Here is a 15,965-nt window from a genome sequence, read left to right on the forward strand (position 1 = left end):
AAAGACTTGGTTCTTCTTTTTCCCGTTCTTCTTTTAAGAAATTATTCCAGGTTCCGTACTCTAAATTGGAGTTGTGGGGTTCCGTTCCTAAGGTGGATGGCACAATCTCCACACTTGCTAAGCGCACTACTATCCCTCTTGAGCAGCCCATGGATAGGAAGCTGGAAACTCTTTTAAGAAAGATGTTTCAACATAGGGGATATTTGTTTGAACCGGCAGCGGCTGTTGCTGCGGTTTCTGGAGCGGTGACCTACTGGTGCGACTCCTTATCTGAATTGAGGTGGAGTGTCTCCTAAATGCAATCCAGGAAAAAATGAAGGCATTAAAGGAATAGTCTAGTCAAAATTAAACTTTCATGATTCAGATAGAGCATGATTCAGATAGAGCATGCAGTTTTAAGCAACTTTCTAATTTACTCCTATTATCACATTTTCTTCGTTTTCTTGGTATCTTTATTTGAATGTAAGCCTAGGAGCCGGCCCATTTTTAGTTCAGCACCTGTGTAACGCTTGTTGATTGGTGGCTACATTTAGACACCAATCAGAAAGTTCTACCCAGGTGCTGAACCAAAAATGGTCTGGCTCCTATGCTTACATTCTTGCTTTTTCAAAAAAAGATACAAACAGAACGAAGCAAAATTGATAATAGGAGTAAATTAGAAAGTTGCTTAAAATTGCATGCTCTATCTGAAACATGAAAGTTAAATTTTTACTAGACTATTCCTTTAAGGGTAGCTAATTCCTTTATTTGTGATGCTAGTATGCAGATTATTCACCTGAATGCCAAGGCTTCAAGTTTTTCTGTGCTAGCCCGTAGGGCACTGGCACTGTTTGAAGTCTTGGTCTGTGGACATGCCTTTGAAGTCTAGACTTGTCTCCCATCTTCGTTCTGACAAATCTCAATGTCAGCAGCCCTCTTGAAAGCATTAGCAGTCACAAGAAGCCTGCCGAGTCAAAGTCGGCATGAAGGGGCAGCCCCCGATCCGGCCTTAGATCTGGTAGGGGGCAGACTATATCTATTTTCGGAAGCTTGGTTTGGGGACGTGCAAGACCTGTGGGTACTAGAGGTCATCGCTCAGGGATACAGGATAGGTTTCAAGTCTCATCCTCCCAGGGGCAGATTCCTCTTATCAAACCTGTCTTCAAGGTCAGAAAAGAGAGAAGCTTTTCTAGGGTGTGTGAGGGATCGCTCCTCCTTGGGGGTCATTGTACTGGTACCTCCAGCAGAGAGAGGTCTGGGTTACTACTCAAACCTTTTTATGGTATCAAAGAAGGAGGGTACTTTTTGTCCGATTCTGGACCTAAAGTGCTTAAACAAATTCCTGTCTGTTCCCTCGTTCAAGATGGAGACAATAAGGTCCATTCTTCCCTTAGTCCAGGAAGGTCAATTCATGACAACCATAGACCTAAAGGAAGCCTACCTTCATATCCCTATACACAAGGAACACTTCAAGTACCTAAGATTTGCGCTCCTGGATCAACACTTCCAGTTTATTGCTCTTCTGTTTGGTCTAGCTACTGCTAAAACTAAGTGTTTTTATGAAGGTTCTGGGGGCTCTGCTCGCAGTGGCCACAACCTGAGGGATTGCAGTGGTGCCGTACTTAGACGATATTTTGGTTCAAGCACTGTCCTGTCGTCTGGCCATTCAAAAGCCCTTATTTCTCTTCTTCGATCATGGATGAAAGATAAACTTAGAAAAGAGTTCTCTTATTCCCAGTACAAGGGTGGAGTTCCTGGGTACGATGATAAACTCTATATCCATGAGGATATTTCTTACAGACTAGAGACGTTACAAAGCCAACTTCCAATTGTCTTGCCCTCCAGACCTACTTCAGGCCATCTGTGGCTCGGTGTATAGAGGTAATTGGGTTTATGGTGTCCTGCATGGACATCATCCCCTTTGCCAGATTCTCAGACCTCTTCAGCTGTGCATGCTGAGACAGTGGAACGTCAATCATTCGGATCTGTTTCAACAGATTTCTCTGGACAACCGGTCAAGAGAATCGCTCTCTTGGTGGCTCTGTCCAGATCACCTGTACCAAGGGACATCCTTCTTGAGACCATCCTGGGAGATTGTGACTACGGATGCGAGTCTCACAGGATGGGGAGCTGTTTGGGGTGCCAGGAAGGGAGTGATTTTCAATGCTCTGAATGCTTGGTCTCTTCTGGGTTCGGCCCAGTTTATCAGATTCCAATCGGACAACATAACCTCGGTGGCTTACATCAACCATCAGGGGGGAACGAGGAGCTCCCTAGCAATGAGGAAAGTATCTCGAATTCTGGAATGGACGGAGGCCCACAACTGCTCGCTGTTAGCGATCCACATTCTGGGTGTGGACAACTGGGAAGCAGATTTCCTCAGCAGACAATCCTTTCATCCGGGCAAATGGTCTCTCCATCCTGGGTTGTTTGCAGAGATTTGCAGATGGGGGACATTGGAGATGGATCTCATGGCATCCTGACTCAATTCCTAGCTACCCAGATATGGGTCGCAGGCCAGGGATCCTCAAGCGGAGCTTATAGATGCATTAGTAGTCCCTTGGAGGTTCAGTCTAATCTACAGTTTCCCGCCATTACCACTTCTACCTCATGTAGTGGCCCGCATCAAGCAGGAGCGAGCATCAGTGATTCTAATCGCTCCATCGTGGCCTCGGAGGATGTGATTCGCGGACCTGGTGGTCATGTCCTCATCTCCACCGTGGAGGTTACCTTGTCGCAGGGATCTGCTGGAACAAGGTCCCTTTGTTCATCAAAATCTAAATCTCTCATGCTGACTGTGTGGAGATTGAACGCTTAGTCCTAGCCAAGAGAAGTTTTTCTGAGAGAATTATTGATACTCTCATTCAAGCTCGTAATCCGGTTACTTGTCACATCTATCATAAGGTGTGAAGGACCTACTTATCCTGGTGTGAAGAGCGTGGATTTCCCTAGCATAGTGTCAGGGTTTCCAGGATTCTTTCTTTTCTCCAGGATGGTCTGGAGAAGGGCCTTTCGGCTAGCTCCCTTAAGGGACAGATTTCGGCCCTATCTGTTTTACTGCGCAAGAGGCTCGCTGAGCTTCCAGACGTCCAGTCTTTTGTTCAGGCTCTGACTAGAATCAGACCTGTGTTTTTCGATCTTGCGCTCCTCTTTGGAGCTTGAATCTTGTTCTTAAGGTTTTGCAGAGGGCCCCGTTTGAGCCTATGCACGGACTTGACATTAAATTTCTATCTTGGAAGGTTCTCTTTCTACTGGCTATTGCTTCGGCACGCAGAGTATCTGAGATGGCTGCCTTGCAATGTGAGCTCCATTACCTAGAATTCCATGCTGATAAGGCTGTTCTTCGTACTGGGTTAGGTTTTCTTCCTAATGTTATTTCAGATTGCAACATCAATCTGGAGATTGTTGTTCCTTCCTTGTGTCCTAACCCTTCCTCTTCAAAGAAGCGGTTACTTCATAATTTGGATGTGGTTCGTGCCTTGAAGTTCTATCTTCAAGCTACTAAGGAGTTTAGACAGACCTCTTCTTTGTTTTTGTCTATTCTGGGAAGCGTAAGAGGCAGAAAGCCTTGTCCACTTCCTTATCTTTTTGGTTGAGGAGCATTATTCGATTAGCATATTAAACAGCGGGACATAAGCCTCCTCAGAGGATTAAGACTCATTCAACTAGAGCAGTGGCTTCCTCTTGGGCCTTCAAGAATGAGGCCTCTATGGAGCAGATTTGTAAGGCGGCTACCTGGTCCTCCTTACATACCTTTTCAAAATTTTACAAGTTTGACGTTTTTGCTTCAGCCGAAGCATCCTTTGGGAGAAAAGTTTTGCAGGCTGTGGTGCCCTCAGATTAGGGTCTGCCTCTCCTTTTTTACCCTCCCGTTTTATTCAGTGTCCTCTAGAGCTTGGTTATATGTTTCCCACAAGTAAGGAATGAAGCCGTGGACTCTCCTCCTTTTTAAGAAGGAAAACATAATTTATGCTTACCAGATAATTTCCTTTCCTTCTGTATGAGGAGAGTCCACGGCCCCCGTCCGTTTTTCTCCGTTGTGCTGACCTAAATTTTTGTTTTGTTCTTCTGGCTCCATTTATACCCTGATATTTCTCCTACTGTTCCTTGTTCCCTCGAGGAGTGGAGGAAGTATTTAAGCCTATGGCTGGGGTGTCTTTGCCTCCTCCTGGTGGCCAGGTTCAGTATTCCCACAAGTAAGGAATGATACCGTGGACTCTCCTCATACAGAAGGAAAGGAATTTTTCTGGTAAGCATAATTTATGTTTTTTAATTATGGACATGGCAGACTCTGTGTTTTTTATTAAGTGCTTGCTACGTTTTGAGGCAAAAATTGCGTCAACTATGCAATTCTGTGCTGCTTGCTTAGCTAGAACTCTCATATGTAGAGATATATTGTTGCCCTCTGAGCCTAATGTCTCTGAGGATGATGCTGTTCAGGCAATGCCACTACTTTCTCCTCAAATGTCCCAAGCCTCAATGGCGTCACACGCAGTGCCCTGTGGTTTCTCTCAGCCTCCTGAAGGTGTTTATTTGCCTGTAGATATTGCTGCACAGATATCTTCTGCGGTATCTGTGGCATTGTCTGCTTTTCCTGCATTAGGGAGTGTTTAGAGGAAAACATGCTTTGCCCTCCCTCATAACTCTGTTCAGGAGTTTACCTCGGTAAATCCTTGGTCTGAAGTTGAAGAAGTAATCTTCAGATTTAAGCTTGAACACCTTTTGTGTATTGTTAAAGAAGGTATTGGCTAATTGGATGACTCAGACTCCTCTGTCGCAGTCAACCTTGAAAAATCTAGTAAACTTGACAAATACTAAGTATTTACTGTTCCAGTCCGTGTGACGGAGATTATTTCACAGGTATGGGAGTAGCCAGGGATACCTTTCTACCCGTCTCCAGTGTTTAACCCCTTAATGTCCAATGACGTACAGGGTACGTCCTACAAAAAAAGGTCCTTAACAACCAAGGACGTACCCTGTACGTCGTTGGCGTTTTCAAGTGGTGGAAGCGATCCTGATCGCTTCCAGCCACTTTCATGTTATTGCAGTGATGCCTCGATATTAAGGCATCCTGCAATAACATTTTTTAGCCATCCGATTCAGAGAGAGCCACTCTAGACAGCTGCCAGTACCCAAGATGGCGCACAATAAGGTAGAGGGGGAGGGTTAGAGAGCTGTTTGGGGGGGGATCAGGGAGTTTGGGGGCTCAGGGGGATCCTACACAGCAGAATATGTTGGTGTTTTTTAAAAAAAAAAAAATATAGATACCTTTTATTTTAGTACTGGCAGACTTTCTGCCAGTACTTAAAATGGCGAGGACAATTGTGGGGGAAGGAAGAGAGCTGTTTGGGAGGGATCAGGGGGTGGGATGTTTCAGGTGGGAGGCTGATCTCTACACTAAAGCTAAAATTAACCCTGCAAGCTCCCTAGAAGCTACCTAATTAACCCCTTCACTGCTGGGCATAATACACGTGTGGTGCGCAGCGGCATTTAGCGGCCTTCTAATTGCCAAAAAGCAACGCCAAATCCATATATGTCTGCTATTTCTGAACAAAGGGGATCCCAGAGAAGCATTTACAACCAGGATCCCAGAGAAGCATTTACAACCATGTGTGCCATAATTACATAAGCTGTTTGTAAATAATTTTAGTGAGAAACCTAAAGTTTGTGAAAAAATTTAATTTTTTTTTATTTGATCGCATTTGGCGGTGAAATGGTGGTATGAAATATACCAAAATGGGCCTAGATCAATACTTTGGGTTGTCTTCTAAAAAAAATATATATATACATGTCAAGGGATATTCAGGGATTCTTGACAGATATCAGTGTTCCAATGTAACTATTTTGCAAAAAAAGTGGTTTGGAAATAGCAAAGTGCTACTTGTACTTATTGCCCTATAACTTGCAAAAAAGCAAAGAACATGTAAACATTGGGTATTTCTAAACTCAGGACAAAATTTAGAAACTATTTAGCATGGGTGTTTTTTGGTAGTTGTAGACGTGTAACAGAATCATAGTTAGAAAAAGTGTTTTTTTTTTCCATTTTTTCATTATATTTTATAATTTTTTATAGTAAATTATAAGATATGATGAAAATAATGGTATCTTTAGAAAGTCCATTTAATGGTGAGAAAAAGGATATATAATATGTGTGGGTACAGTAAATGAGTAAGAGGAAAATTACAGCTAAACACAAACACAGCAGAAATAGCCTTGGTCCCAAATGGTCAGAAAATGGAAAAGTGCTGTGGTCCTTAAGGGGTTAAAAAGATTTTGCCTATTGCTGACTCCATTAAAGATTCATGGTGCATGGTCCCTAAAGTAGAAGGGGCTTTTTCTACTTTGGTTATGAGACCTATGATCCCTATCGAGAATAGCTGATCCTTTAAGGGCAAGAAGCTGGAGGCTTATTTGCAACAGATGTTTGTTCATCAGGGTCTTTAATGGCAACCTGCAGTTCGCATTTCCGCAGTAGCAAGTGCTGCATCTTATTAGTACGATGCCTTGTCCGAATCAATTTTAACAAGGAGATCCAAGATAGGATTAAGGCTTTCAGACTAGCCATTTCCTTTATTTCTGATGCTTACATGCAGGTTATTACGCTGGGAGCCAAGATGTCTGGCTTCACTCTCCTAGCCCGAAAGGCGTTGTGGCTAAAATCTTAGTCAGCTGATGTTACCTCTAAGTCCAAGCTTCTGGCGTTTCCTTACAAGGGTAAAACCTTGTTTGGACCTGGTCTGACAGAAATCATTTATGATATTACGGGTTGAAAAGGGTCTTTTCTACCACAAGATAAGAAGAACAGACCTAAAGGACGTCAAAGTAATTTTCGTTCCTTTTGTAACTTCAAAGGTCAAGTCTTCCTCTCTCTCTTCCAAGCAGGAGCAGTCCAAGTCCTTTTGGAAGCCCAATCAGTCTTGGAACAAGGGGAAGCAATCAAAGAAACCCTCAGCTTAGTCTAAGTCAGCATGAAGGTTGGCCCCAGTCCGGGATCGGATCAAGTGAGGGGCAGGCTTTCCCTGTTTTGCCAAGCATGGATATGAGTTGTCCCAGATCCTTGGGATGTGGACATAGTATCTCAGGGTTACAAAATAATATTCAAAACTTTTCCTCCCAGGGGCAGATCCCATCTCTCAAGATTATCTGCAGACCAGGTAAGAAGAGAGGTATCCTTGAACTACGTTCAGGACCTTTCTTCCCTGGGAGTGATTGTTCCAGTTCCAGTAAGGGAACAGGGTCTAGGATTCTATTCAAATCTGTTTGTGGTTCCCAAAAAAGAGGGAACTTTTTGACCCATTTTAGACCCAAAGTGTCTAAACGAGTTTCTCAGGGTACCATACTTCAAAATGGAAACCATCTGTTCCATTCTTCCTTTGGTCCAAGAGGGTCAGTTCATGTCGACCATAGACCTGAAGGATGCGTATCTTCATGTTCCCATTGACAGGGATCATCACCAGTTCCTGAGATTCGCTTTTCTAGACAAGCACTTTCATTTTGTGCTTATCCGTTTGGCCTTGCCCCAGCTCCCAGAATTTTCACAAAGTTTCTGGGGGCTCTCTTGGCAGTGATCAGGTCTCGGGGAATTGCAGTGACACCCTACCTGGACGACATATTGGTTCAGGCACCATCTTTTCAACATGAAAACTCTCTTACAGAGATCTTCTTGTGCGTTCTTCTTTTCTACGTTCCCACGGATGGAAAGTGAATCTGGAGTGATTGTGATTGTGACTACGGACAGCAGCCTGATTGGCTGGGTAGCAGTTTGGGACTCGTTAAAGGCCATGGACTATGATCTTGGGAGGAGTCTGTACTCCCCATAAACATTTTGGAGTTGAGAGCGATTTACAATGCTCTGATAGTTTGGCCTCAGTTGTCCTTAGTCCTGTTTATCTGGTTCCAGTTGGACAAAATCACCTCAGGGGCTTACATCAACCACCAGGGAGGAACTCAGAGTTGCTTAGCCATGAAGGAGGTGGCACGGATTATTCCGTGGGCGGAAGCTCACAATTGTTGTCTATCTGCCATCCACATTCCAGAAATGGACAAATGGGAAGCGGATTTCCTAAGCAGACAGACTTTTCTTCCCGGATTAACCCTGAAATGGAGGGCACTGGAGTTGGATCTGAGGGCGTCTCGGCAGAACGCCAAACTTCCAAAGTACGGTTCAAGGTCAAGAGATCCGCAGGCCGCCTTGATAGATGCTCTGGCGGTTCCTTGCGATTTCAGTCAAGCATACCTGTTTCCTTCATTTGCGCTCCTCTCACGATTCATTGCTCGTATCAAACATGAGAGAGCGTTGGTAATTCTAATAGCCCTTGCATGGCCTCGCAAGATCCGGTATGTAGACCTAGTGAAGATGTCATCTCTTCCATCTTGGAGGTTGCCTCTGAGGAAGGACATTCTAATGCAGGGTCCTTTTCTCCATCTAAATCTTTTCTCTGAAGCTGGCTGTTTGGAGATTGAACACTTAGTTCTGTCTAGGCGGGGATTTTCTGAGTCGGTCATTGAGACCATGATCTAGGCTTGTAAACCTGTTACTCGTAAAATTTACCATAAGGTATGGCATTAATACCTTTATTGGTGTGAATCTAAGGGCTACTCTTGGAGTAGGGTTAGGATTCCTAGAATTTTGTCTTTTCTCCAGGAAGGTCTGGAGTAAGGATTGTCAGTCAGTTCTCTGAAAGGTCAGATTTCTGCCTTATCTATTTTGTTACTCTAGCGTCTGGCGGACATGCCAGATGTTCAACCTTTTTGCTGGCCCTGGTCAGTATCAGGCCTGTGTTTATACCTGTTGCTCCTCCTTGGAGCCTTAACCTTGTTCTTAAAGTTTTGCAGCAGGCTCCGTTTGAGCCTTTGCATTCCATAGATATTAAGTTGTTATCTTGGAAGGTTTTGTTTCTTATTGCTATTTCTTCTGCTCGGAGAGTCTCTGAACTCTTGGCTTTGCAGTGTGATGTGCCTTATCTTATCTTTCATGCAGATAAGGCGGTCCTGCGTATTAAAGGGACAGTCAACCCAAAATTTCAAATAGGTAATTCCTATAAACTTGCTAATGATTATTATTTTGAACTATAGCCTAATTTAGTAGCCTAAAGCGTTTCTAAGTATTAGTACTTACCTTTGTCTCTTGTGGCTGTTTAAAATGGCCGCCTGCCCCATTCCATATTTCGTTATCAGTATCTTCATTGTGCAGCTCTAACAGCTAATTTTCGTCTGTCCACACCGTGTTTTGCGCATGCGCAGTGCGCCGATAACATTGTAGGGGGGAGGTTTTTAAAAGGAACTCTAAATCCCTCTCAATAATGACACGTCTAGGAAAATGAGAAGGGAGGCCTCTTTTGGGGAGAAAAGTTCTTCAAGCGGTGGTGCCTTCTGTTTAGGTCTGCCTGTCCTGTTTTCCCTCCCTAGTCATCTGTGTCCTCTATCTTGGGTATTGGTTCCCACTAGTAATTGATGACATTGTGGACTCTCCATATCTTAGGAAAGAAATCAAAATTTATGGTTACCTGATAAATGTATTTCTTTCCGGATATGGAGAGTCCACGACCCCACCCTTAATTTAAGACAGTTATTTTTTCCTAAACATCAGGCATCTCTACACCTTTGTGTTATTCCTTTTTTCCCATTTCCCTTCGGTCGAATGACTGGGGATTATGGGTAGGGGAGTGATACTTAACAGCTTTGCTGTGGTGCTATTTGCCTCCTCCTGCTGGCCAGGAGTGATATTCCCACTAGTAATTGATGACGTTGTGGACTCTCCATATCCGGAAAGAAAGAAATTTATCAGGTAAGCATAAATTTTGTTTTCAAAGTATACACACATGCAAACATCTATATACACAAGTAGTCATACAGACACACATTGAATTTGTTTTTCTTACACGATACGTAATAATCATGAAAGTGAGTTATTATTATAGACTGTTTATATAACACCAGTCTTCAAACATGCTAAGATAATGGCATTATACAAAAATTTCTAAACCCCTTTTGTACCAACAGGTTTCCGGAGGCTTTGTCTAGATGATTTGAGGAAAGCTCATATTGTTCGTGATGTCCAGCAGTACATCCTGTGCCGCCTAGATCGTGAGGAGTCCTTGCGTCATCACTTGACTATCGACACTGCAGAAATGCTCAACCAGCTGCACATCAAGAGCAATGGCTGCTTCCTCTATCTAGAGCGTGTGTTGGATGGTGTGTCTGAGGGCTCCATACTCCTTCGAGAAATCCGCCATATCCCAGGAACCTTGAATGGCCTCTACCTCTGGCTATGCCAACGACATTTCTCTGGCAGGCAGTTTTGCCAGGTACAGACGCTGCTGAATGTTATCCTGGCCTCCCCAAAGCCTCTTTCTGTGTTGGAACTGCACAGAGCTGTATGGACTAAGCAAATGAGAGGCTGGAGCACCAATGATTTTAACAAATGCTTAGAGTCCATCTCTTGGATGCTGCTTCCTTTGAACTCTTCTCAAAATGTACTTGTGCCATTTCACCATAGCTTCTCTGAATGGCTACTAGATGTGAAGTACTGCACCCAGAAATATCTGTGTAATGTATCAGAGGGGCGCAGCATGCTGGCCATGAGCCTCTCTGCACAGGGTCCAAACCTGCAACCTGCTGAGGTGCACCAGCTGGCCAGGCACCTCCTTATGTCTGACATCAGAGGGCTTGAACCATCACATCTTGCTCTTTGGCTGATGTGGACAGGGTCTCCAGTTTCAGACTGTTTGACTTCTGAGATCCCTTTGGAGCTGGATGTCTTACAACTGCTGCTCATGGCTGGGGCTGATCTCTCTGTGGACTATGACATGGCTAACTCAACTGCTTTCAGGAAAACACTAGAAAAGGGAGACTGTGTGACAACTATATTAGAAAACAGTGCTGAAATGAACCAGAAAGATAGAGCTGGGCGTACAATGCTGGCAGCTGCAGCACATGCTGGAAATTTTGAGGCTATAAATTTGCTGCTTTCTAGAGGAGCAAATATAGAGGTCATAGATGATGATGGACAGACTCCATTGGGGCTTGCAGCGCACCAAGGTCATCTCAGTGTATTGCAGCTCCTCCTACAAAATGGTGCTCAACCTGACCATACAGACAGCCGTGGATGGACTCCTTTAAGGTCTGCAGCATGGGGAGGTCACACAGAAGTGGTGGAGATGTTGCTTGCATTTGGAGCTAAACCTGATATTTCTGGACCTGACGGGCGTACTGCAATTAGAGCTGCTGCCTGGGGGGGTCATGAGGGTCCAGTCAAAGCCTTGTTAAAAGCTGGTGCTCAAGTTGATCTTGCAGACTCAGAGGGCCGCACTCCACTTATGGCAGCTGCATACATGGGGCACAGAGCTGTGGCTGATCTTCTCCTAGAAATGGGTGCAGATGTGAATAAGTGTGACTCTGAGGGGCGCACTGCACTCGCAGTGGCATGTCTGTGCGTGCCCACTGGCTATGATTACCCAGATTTGATTTCTCTTTTACTGGAGCATTGGGCAGACCCAGAACTGCAGGACAATGAAGGGATGACACCATTGCTGGTGGCTTCCTATGAGGGACAGGCAGAGGTTGCTGAACTGCTCCTTGAGGCTGGTGCAAATCCTGATACAGCAGGGAGAGGACAGATGACACCATTGCTTGCAGCGGCATCTGGTGGCCATGCTGAAACTGTAAGAGTCCTCCTACTCTGGGGTGCAGCAGCTGATGCCACGGATCTGGAAGGGAGATCAGCTCTGGGATTTGCAGCTGCAGCAGCTGGAGGAGAAGAAGCAGTAAGAGTTCTACTGGATAGGGGTCTGAATGAGCATCACCGAGACCAGTTAGGATGGACTCCCTTACATTGGGCTGCCTGTGAAGGCAGAAGAAACTCCTGTTGTGCACTTACTGATGGAGGAGCTAAAGTTGGAGTAAAAGATAGAGAGGGGTACACTCCACTGCTCTTGGCATCTCAGGAGGGTCACATAGGTTGCATTGAATTGTTGCTTAACCGTGGTTCCCACATTGAGCAACATGCCAGTGATGGACGGACGGCTCTATGCTTGGCAGCCCTTGGAGGTCACAAAGGTGCAGTAGAGTTGCTTCTCAGAAGAGGAGCAAATCCAAATATAAAGGACAAACAAGGAAAACCTATTATATACCTGCTTGCACTTGAGGGATTGATGGGAATGACACAGTTACTACTTGAACATGGGGCTGATCCTGAGGGAGGAGACCTTGATGAACGTACTGCACTACATGCCTGCAGCTGGCAGGGGGATCTGGGCATGACTGAGCTTCTACTGGTGAGGGGTAAAGCCAACCCTAATGCCCTTGACAAAGAGGGACGCACTCCTCTACATTGTGCTGCTTGGAGGGGTCATGCTGATATTGCCCGTCTACTTCTGCAAAGTGGTGCCTTTGCGGATGCACGATGCACACAGGGAGCCACATCTCTCTGTATTGCTGCTCAAGAAGGTCATGAGGAACTGGCAAAGGTGCTGCTTGAAGTGGGGAAGGCCAGTCCCCATCATGCTGATCACTATGGTCGAACCCCTACAAGTGTTGCAGGAAAGCGTGGGCATGTAGGACTCATACATATCTTGGAAAATTATGGAGTTCCCCCATATAAAGGACCTTTGGGACTGTTCTCAGAGAAGGGCACATCAGAAAAGGAGGCTATGGAAGAAGGTGGAGGAAGCTGGTCCACACTTTCCCCAGTATCCACCGGAAGTTACTCCCTAAACAACTCTCTAAAAAGCTCCCAAGGATCTGTTTTGACCTCATCTACCTACCACTCAGTAGCTACTGTGCCAATGGACAGCCTGACCTTTACTCAGCAGGTTCATCAACACTCATTGCCCCGAAGCCGCTCAAGACAAACTGCTGCACTTAGTGATATGATCAGCTGCCAGGAACTTCAGGATTCTCCAACCTCTCATCTGGCAGGGTCACCCATCAAGCACCAATCAAGAAACCAGTTTTCAAACTTTCTAGAATCTGAACTAAAAAGAAATTGTATAGTTACAAATCCAAAATATGTGAGTTCAGTGTACAAGACCTATGACAGTGGCTACTCTGGGACATCTCCAATAAGGGAAAGTGGCCTTGAGTTTACTCAGCACAAGACCAGCAGCTCTGGTTATTCCTCCAGCGTAACTGGACACTTTAAGTTTAACAGTCCTTTATCTTATCATAAGAAGATTGGTGTCCCTGTGTACTCTCCCACACAAATCAGAACACCCAGGTACACTTTGGATAATGGGGAGCAACTGAACTCTCACAAGAAATCTTTAAGCACTTCTAAGCCAATTGTAGATTCTGTTTACCCTCCCAAGACTACTGTGGACCTTGTCCACTCTACCATTAAAGTTATGGATCCAATTTATTCACCCAAGAACAACACATGTGTGGTCAACTCTCCCAAGAAAAATATCGGCCCAGTTGACACCGTTTACATTTGCAAGAAAAATATGGACACAGTTTACTCTTCCAACAAAATTGTTGACACAGTTTACTCTTCCAAAAATAATATGGACCCAGTTTGCTCTCCTAAGAAAATTGTTGATCCAGTTTGCTCTCCTAAGAAAATTGTTGATCCAGTTTGCTCTCCTAAGAAAGTTGTTGATCCAGTTTGCTCTCCTAAGAAAATTGTTGATCCAGTTTACTGTCCCAAGAAAATTGTGGATACAGTAAACTCTCATACGAAAATTAGGGACCCTGTTTACTCCTCCAAGAAAAATACAGATCAAGTTTACTCCTCCAAGAAAAATACATATCAAGTTTACTCCTCCAAGAAAAATACAGATCAAGTTTACTCACCCAAGAAAAATACAGATAAAGTTTACTCACCCAAGAAAAATACAGATCAAGTTTCCTCACCCAAGAAAATTATTGACCCTGTTTACTCTCCTAAGAAAACTGGAGACCTTGTGTACCAACCTATAAAAACTGTGACATCTTTGCATTCTCCAAAAGATACGGGTGGCCCTGAGCAATCTTTGTACAAGAATGAAAGCATTAAGCCAGACTCACCTATCTCCATTACCACTATGGACCCACAACTTCATTTGAAGCAGGCCATAAAACTGCAATTTGAAGGTCGTACCTGTGGTTTCAACTACAGAAAGGAAACTCCACTATGAGGTGAGAAATATGTTATTTTGCTATAAATATTATTATATATGTATTCTTTCTTGTTTGTGTGCTGTATATACTGTAAGTATGTGTGACACACGCAAGAGGTCAGATACATACGTATACATATGACACAGACACACAGCTTTAAACTACAGCGCATAAAATCATTATATAAAATGATTCCCATCTCTCTTTCTCTCCCCCCGCCCCCAATCCTGGTAGAAAATCACCATATTGGCTATAGGAGGCCAATGAAGGGATTGGCAGAGAGGTGTAGCAGAAGAAGAGCGAAGTGAAAGGAAGATCAGCCGATAATGGATTCATATCTTAGCTGTATCTTATGTAAGGAAGTGGCAAATTTTAGAGATGTTTTTAAGGTGGAAACGGCAGGAGTTGGCCAAAGACTGAATGTGAGGAGTGAATGAGAGATCTGAGTCAAGTGTGACATTAGGTGTGCAGGGTTGGGGTAACAATGCTATAATCAACAGTTATAGAAAGTTGGATGGTGGGGATTTTGGAAAAAGGAGGGGGGGAATAAGGTGCTCAGTTTTGTTATGATTTAGCTTAAAGGGACACTGAACCCAATTTTTTTTTCTTTCATGATTCAGGTAGAGCATGCAATTTTAAGCAAGCGACTTTCTAATTTACTCCTATTATCATTTTTTTTCGTTATCTTGCTATCTTTATTTGAAAATCATGAATGTAAATCTTAGCAGCCAGCCCATTTAAGGTTCAGTACCATTGAAAGCACTTGCTTATTGGAGGCTGACATTTACCCACCAATAAGCAAGCATAACCCAGGTTCTCAACCAAAAATGTGCCGGCTCCTATGCATCACATTCCTCCTTTTTAAATAAAGATACCAAGAGAATGAAGAAAAATTGATAATAGGAGTAAATTAGAAAGTTGCTTAAAATTGCTGCTCTGTCTGAATCATTAAGGAAACAATTTGTGTTTAGTGTCCCTTTAAGGTAGTGAGAGGACAGGAAATATAGGAACGACAGTTAGTGATACAAGTTAGCAAATAAGAGGATAGGTCTGGTTCAAAGAGGTGGATTTGGGTGTCATCCACATACAAATGATATTAAAACCTGTGGAACCTGATGACGTATAGATTGAGAAGAGAAGGGGACCAAGGACAGAGCCTTGTGGTACCCCAACAGAAAGTGGTAGAGGGGCAGAGGATGCACCAGAAAAGGTCAGTCTAATTCTAGAGGAAAAAGAAAGCCAGTGAATGAACACAAAACTGACATACAAGGCCCTCCACTGCACTCTTGTCTCTAGATACTCTCCCTCCCGTCCCCTTCGCTCATGACCTCCTCCTCCTCTCTTGTTACTTCCTCACACTCCCATTTACAGGACTTCTCCAGACTGGCTCCCATCTTGTGGAACTCTCTGCCTCACTCCACAAGATTCTCCCCTAGTTTTGAAAGCTTCAAGCGCTCCCTAAAGACTCTACTGTTCAGGGACGCATACAACCTACACAAACCGTTCCTAACCCCAGCTCCTCTCTTCCATTGCTATCCCCTTGAACCCCCCTTAGCATGTAAGCCTATGAGACCAGTTGTTTGTAGATCACCTTCATAAGAGCCGACTACAACAGCGCAACTCTCAGCAGGGCCCTCTACCCATTTGATCCCTATAAATGTTACCTTGTATAAGTCGCCTATGTTTAAAGCGCAGCGGAATCTGTTGGTGCTCTACAAATAAATGATAATAAATGGCTACACTAAAGCTACGGTTAGACAGGTAAAGGAAAACCACGAGAGGGCTGTATTGTAAAAGCTAAAGGATTGGAGTGTTTGGAGCAAAAGAGGGTGGTCAACAGTATCAAAGGCTGAAGACAGATCTAAAAGGATTAACTGAGAGAATTGGCC

At 44.1% G+C, this 15,965-nt stretch overlaps 1 protein-coding gene across 2 annotated transcripts in view; it reads left to right on the forward strand.

The window, feature by feature from the left end:
* The window catches only part of LOC128654741 (ankyrin repeat domain-containing protein 50), a 118,689-nt gene extending 104,286 nt beyond the window's left edge, over positions 1-14,403 (forward strand). For both annotated transcript variants that reach the window (XM_053708839.1, XM_053708838.1), the window contains exons 4-5: positions 9,982-14,094; positions 14,311-14,403. In XM_053708839.1, the coding sequence (XP_053564814.1) occupies positions 9,982-14,093 (4,112 nt within the window). In that variant the 3' untranslated portion in view covers position 14,094; positions 14,311-14,403. The remainder of the gene's footprint in view (positions 1-9,981; positions 14,095-14,310) is intronic.
* Positions 14,404-15,965: the final 1,562 nt, after the last annotated feature.

This window comes from Bombina bombina, chromosome 3 (genome assembly GCF_027579735.1).
Source record: "Bombina bombina isolate aBomBom1 chromosome 3, aBomBom1.pri, whole genome shotgun sequence".
Lineage (NCBI taxonomy): Eukaryota > Metazoa > Chordata > Amphibia > Anura > Bombinatoridae > Bombina > Bombina bombina.